The sequence below is a fragment of the Protobothrops mucrosquamatus genome, unplaced genomic scaffold, assembly GCF_001527695.2.
Source record: "Protobothrops mucrosquamatus isolate PMUCROS unplaced genomic scaffold, P.Mucros_1.0 scaffold2074, whole genome shotgun sequence".
NCBI lineage: Eukaryota > Metazoa > Chordata > Lepidosauria > Squamata > Viperidae > Protobothrops > Protobothrops mucrosquamatus.
The window spans coordinates 224,075-230,553 of NW_015388178.1; the positions used below are offsets into that span (position 1 = coordinate 224,075).

General features: G+C 35.3%; 1 protein-coding gene across 1 annotated transcript in view; it reads left to right on the forward strand.

The window, feature by feature from the left end:
* Positions 1 to 6,479, forward strand: part of PUM2 (pumilio RNA binding family member 2) — a 73,461-nt gene that overhangs the window by 30,762 nt on the left and 36,220 nt on the right. Inside the window, exons 9-10 of the mRNA XM_015824001.1 lie at positions 2,505 to 2,650; positions 5,025 to 5,163. Of these exons, the coding sequence (XP_015679487.1) occupies positions 2,505 to 2,650; positions 5,025 to 5,163 (285 nt within the window). The remainder of the gene's footprint in view (positions 1 to 2,504; positions 2,651 to 5,024; positions 5,164 to 6,479) is intronic.

Consider the following 6,479-nt stretch of genomic DNA (forward strand, 5'->3'; position numbering starts at 1 on the left):
AATCATGTAGGACTTTTTTGTTCTATACTGGGTCTCACTGTGCATAAACTTACTGACAGTTTCTTACCATTCTTGAGTTAAATTCTGATTGACTTCATTAGGAATAAATAGTTTCTCTTGGGTAATACATTTATTTTGATCATTGTAACTCATCCTAACCACTTTAAGGAAGTTTTCTACATTTCAAGATCTCTTTTAATCTCTTGCCATAATTTAACATACAAGTGGTCCTCATTTAGAGACCTTTCCCAGTTACAGAGGTGATGAAAAAGCAATTTTATGATGAGTCCTTACATTTACAACCTTCACAGGTCTGTAAAACAAAGGAAAGCTGACAATCATAAGCATAGTTGTTTCACTGAGCAACCACCTAACAACCAAGTTGCCAATACCAGTAGTCACTAAATGAGGACCACCTGTAATTAGTTTACTATTAAAATAAGGTATTTCATTAAATGAGCCATCTGACAGAATGAGCTTCCTGCAGAAGATTGGTTTCTCCTTGTGTTTAAAAATCCTGTGATTTTTTATTTGGAATGCAGAATATTCTCCAAAATGATTGTTTTCATCAACTATTTTATACCCTATTGTGGTTATGTAATAATACCATGTCATTTGGATAACTTCTTGCCACAAATTCTGAGATCTCTTATTTGTTTATCAGACTTTTTCTGCCAGTATTTCTAAAGCAATGTTAAAGTGGACATCCTTGTTTTCTTCCTTTATTTATTTGGAAATCTGGAGAGAGCATTCCATTAGCCATAATCATCACTTTTAACCTAAGCTTGAAATTTTTCTGCAGGATTTATTTTATTCAATACTGCCAGCAGTAATTGTCACTGAAAATTGTCAAAGGCTTTTTCCACATCCTCTCCCAAATCAGTGCATCTTTCTTCCTTTTTTTGTTTTTAGGTTCTGTTATATTGATTATAACCCTACTGTTGTTCTTTGTATTTCTCTTTGGGATAAAACCAGTTTGGTCAATAGGTGTGATATCTGGTATACGTTTCTTTAGTCCGTCAGGTAATATTGTTGCAAAAAACTTGTAATCTACCTTCAGTTGTTTTAGAGCAGGGGTGTCAAACTGTTGGCTTGCGGGCCGGTTGCATCATGTGGAGGCCGCGCCCACCCCAGCTCCAGCAATGCAAAAAAAGTCGCAGTATGTCGCGGCACGTCACATGACATGGCAAATTTGACATCTGTGTTCTAGAGGGTAGGCACTGCTGCAGAGACATTTGTAGCACCTTGAATCATACCTGGAGGCAAGCCGAATCAGTGCAACTCTCGAAGAAGGGTTACATGAGCATTCTTTCTCTTTAAAAATTTAAGTTACCTAAACATTAGACAATAATTTCCAATCAATACTATATAAACAGTGCAAGTAGTTCACAACTTACTAGCACAATTGGGGGGTAGAATTTTGGTGATAAGTCCTGACAGTCATAAGTCGAGACTCCCAGATGTCCAGACTTGTTTTGATGACTATTTTTATGGTAGTCATTAAGCAAATCACATCTTAAGTCCAAATCTGTTCTCCCAATTGGGTATTTTTTAGATTACAAATCGGGGTCACATGACCCTGGGATGTTGAAACCAGTTGTAAATGTGAGCCAGTTGCCAGCCTGCTTGAAATATGGTTGTGACTGCGGGGAGGTAGCACAAAAGTTTACAACTGCCAGAAGTCCTTTACAGGCCATATTGTATTTCCAAGGCCTTTGTAACTCCAAATAGTCAGTAAACTCCAATTACAAAATTTCTTCTAAGTATATGGCTTTCCCCCCACGGTATTGTGTTTTAAACAACTAAAGATATGCCTATTCAACCAAGTATTTGTAAGATAGCTGTTTAGGTTCAGACAACCCTGATTGCTTTTGAAAACTGCTTTCATTTTATTGTGTTGGATTAATGGTCTTATTTTTTTGTATGCCACCGTGTCTCCTTTGGAAGAAATTACACTATAAAACAAAAATAATTATTAATATTAAATGGATTTTTATTTTCCACTGTGTTTTTGTACACTAAAGTTTTTAAAAGATTGCTTATGAAGTATTGCTACCTAATGTGCCTCAGTTGATGCATGGGTAGAAAATGAGTAGGAATTTTACAAAATTATAGGAAAGCTTCACTTGACTATTCTTTTTATATTATGTATCAGATTATAAATGAAACATTGATTTGAATGGGAAAAAGAAAAAAAAAACATAATTGTCTCACTAAAATCAAATTGTAAAAAGATTCAATTTGACTATTTTATGTTTCAGATGTACTCTTTTATTAACTGTAAACTAACCTTCCACATATGGCTTTCAACTGTTAGGGACAAAAGAGAGCCGTCTTTTGGTTGACAGGGGATTTAAGTTTTTTCTTGGGTGCATTTTGATATCACATATGTAGTGATGTTTGCTTATTTATGATAATACTAGGTAATTGCCAAGTTACTTTTGTTCCCAAAGCATTGGAAGGTGAAAATATAAATATTTTGATAAAAATCTTTTCTTTGTCAGGGCCAGCAGTTGTTCCTCCTCAGTATTATGGAGTTCCGTGGGGTGTGTATCCAGCCAATTTGTTTCAACAGCAAGCCGCTGCCGCCGCAGCAAACAACACTGCCAATCAGCAGGCTGCATCACAGGCACAACAAGGACAGCAGCAGGTAAACCAGACAGATAGACATGCCAAAATATTTTTTTGCTTGTATATTTTGCCATCTAGCAGGCTATATGTTCTCTGTGTGTATGTGTGTTTGAGAGGTATGTGGTGTGTTGGGGAAATACTCCTACATGGCTTGATATGTTTCTTAGGTTTAGCAGTCCAAAATCTCCAATTCTTCAAGAGTGTTTCATCTTCAGGTTGGTCTGCCATTTTTAGTGTTCTTTAAACCATGATGTCGATTGAACTTGATTTTTCAACCAGTCATACTTAAGGTTTTTCTTTCCTGTTCACTAGTTGAATTCACATAGGCATTATGTTGGCTTTTGTGTGTGTGTGAATTTGACAAAGCAACACCCCATAGCAACAAAGATCAAAATCAGAAAATGGCAGAAAGCCAGAAATCAACCCACCTGAAGGATGACTTGCTCTAAGTTTTACCTTGGAATACATGGGAAAGATATTGATTGCTCTCACCTGGTCCCTACTCTAATTTATATATGGACATCACAGAGACATCTCATTTATTAGCATGCTCTACAAAATAGTTGTGGATCACACTATTTCTCATTTCCATAGTTCTCTGCCAACTACTGTACCAAAGCTACCAAGCTGATTCCACAAATAGAGATCATATTTTTAGAAGGGCTGTTTGTCTAGCTCAGGCATGTCAAACTCGCGACGTCATGTGACATTGCGTGATGTATCGGGACTTTTCCCCCATTGCTGGCAATGGAGTGGGCACAGTTTCGGCGTGATGCATCTGGCCGGTGGGCCGGCAGTTTGACATGCCTGGTTTAGCTGATATGATGGCCACCAATTTTTATTACATGGCAAGGAAGAGTTCAAGATTTGCAGAGGGTGAAGGAATTGGCAAAAAGTGGATTCCTGCATGTATAAACAGAAGGACATTTGCTGTTTAAAACTGGAAACAGAAAACGTCTCTTGGCATCAAAAATTGAGTTTATATGAAAATAATTAACCAAGGTATTGATGACATATTGCTGATGTCTCAGGAGTATTTCAGAGGGAATTGTATTATACAAATATGTTTGAACAACATAATTCACTGCATTATTAAAAGAAATGGCCTGTTTTTAATTATTTTAATTCATGTTAATGTTCTCTTGTAATTTAAATTAGTGCCTGTTATTAGGTGGTAAATCTTACGCTCATACAGATGTAATATTTCTTGGCTCCTAATCATACTTTCCTTTCTCCTTTCATTCCTTTTTTCACAGGTAACTTTGATTTAATGTTATATCGGTTTGGTAATAAGTTAATTAAAGGATAGTTAGAAGGTGGCTTTAAAACTAATGTTTAAATTTTATTAATGATCACTACTATTAGCCTATTCAGTTAGATTAGTTAGAAAAACACAATAAATTTACATGTGATATGGATTTTAAAGCAAAATGACTGTATCAGGCTATGTCTGCACTAAGCCTTAAGGACAATATTTTATGAGCAACACTTCTGTGTTTCATGCTATTTCCTATTACACATCAGAACTGAGAGATTTATTTATTTTTCATGAGGATAATTAATAAAGAATAATTGGATATATAGCTTTAGACAAAAATGTTAACTTTTTCTTAAAATAGCTCTCAATTGAAAAGAATTCTCTAGTAAAGAAATTTTAAAAAATAACTTTGATGACACATGAATAAATGTGTATGAAAATGTTTCTTTTTCAAGAATTATTGTTGAGGTCACATGTCAGATTAGATTTATTGATCTTTTACCCCTAATATCCTTTTTGTGATTTACCATATTGTATGTTCAGTTTCATCTGAATAACAGGTGAAAGATGCTAATTATCTATAATTTGAAATGTTTGTAGAGTCAAAATACTAATTCAATACTCAGGAGTTCAACCTGATCTGTATTGACTGTGATTGGCAACTGTTGACCATGGTTAAAAGTACTGAGGGTTACTTGCACTAGACAAGATGTGCTAAGAAAGAGGCCATTATTATCTGTTAACAATTCCTTCTGTATGATTTGGGGCCAACAAGTGTTACACTTGCAATGATCCAAGAGAGTAACTATTTCACTAAACCTAGTAATCCCAATTTCCTGGTAACTGCAATTTTAAGAATGTTAAGAAACACAATTTAAAGGCTAGTGATGGCTATAAAAATGGAATTCTTGCCTGTTTGCCATAACAAACAATAGATAACTACTGCAACATGCGGCATTTAATTCCTTGCCATTTCTTGAGTTATGTTTAGCAGTATTGGACTATAGAAAACGTCATGTCTTAAACTTGCACCTCTTATGCCACATATTTTCTATCAAAATAATCTACCACTAGTACTTATTTCTTTTGTTTATACACTTAAAAAACTACAATGAAAGCCATTGGTCTTTTGTAGGTTCTTCGTACTGGAGGAAATCAGCGCCCTCTTACTCCCAACCAGAGTCAGCAAGGGCAGCAGGCAGAGTCACTTGCAGCAGCTGCGGCAGCAAATCCAGCTTTGGCTTTTGGTCAGGGTCTTGCCACTGGCATGCCAGGTATATAACGATGAGTCAAGAAAACCAAAAACGAACTCAGTCTAAACATCCTGAAATCTTGATGTTATCACAATAGCCTATTTAGCTGTAATTTCTTTATAACTGTTGTTTAGCCTAAATAAAACTCTTGAAATGTGATTTTTGCCATGTTTATAACTGGCAGGATCAGCACAGAAGAATGCATATGGAGAAAAGCAAAGATTTGGGAATAATATGTAAAGTAGGAGCCTGGTTCCAGCCCTCTAGCGTAGGGTATTGTATCTATACTACCTCCCCCCAAATTAAAATTCGCCAGTTCTAATCTCCCACTTAATAGAGTTGGAAAACTAGGGAATGATAATAGTGTTCATGTAAAAATGGGCCTTGTTTTATTTCTGTAGTTTGTTTTCTGCTGCAGCCTTGTGTACTCTTCAAAATATCCATGCCAGGAACCATTTGAAATAGAAAATGAACCATAAATGAAAGGCAGTTCCTATGGGCAAGCAGAAATGTCCTAACTGAACAGCTTGTATCCAGTACCATTTTAATGTGCTTATCTTAAAATGTATTTAGTTTTTGTTATAATATACAATACATAACTTAGAACTCAGTTCAGTAACATTTCAGAAATGTTATTTTTTTTTAAAAAAGTATTCTACCTTAATCCATATTATTTATATATATGTTGATATTAAAGCATGTATTTAGAGATTTCTTTTGGTTAACACTAAATTAGATTTGTAATGTATGCATTTCTAAATTAGAAATTTAATTTGCATGCATAGCATTTAAGCGTTGTAGTGCTGATAATGCAGCTCTGTTTCTCTGCTTTTATGCAGACCACACAGCTGCAACTGGCTATTATTGAGTTTCTTTATTGCATAATAGTAAGATTTTGTAAGAGAGTTTAAACTTGCTGATAATACACAGCTATGGTTACTTTGCCTGTGAGTGCAAAAGGGTAGCTTTGAGCACTTTTCATTTGGAATATTTCATCTTCTTAGCAAATGGTTCATTTGATGATATTCAGAATAGAAGGTGAAACTTTGTGGTACTTTTTGTGCAGTATGGTTGACCAAGTCAGCTGTGTTCCCTTGGCCAGTTGAATCACTCCTGTTCACCAGGAATGTAGTTTCAGTTGATCATTCAGTCAACCATTTCAGATTTCTTTCAGTTACTGCAAAGGAGTCTTGAGAGGCTGTCAGTTCCTTCTCTCTCTCCTTCATCCCTTAGAGCAAATTAAAAATCCAGGGTGCTTTGATCATGAATAGGTATAGATTATCCATGCATTCATTTGCAGTAGGTAAAACATAACAAGAATACAAATAAAATGCTTG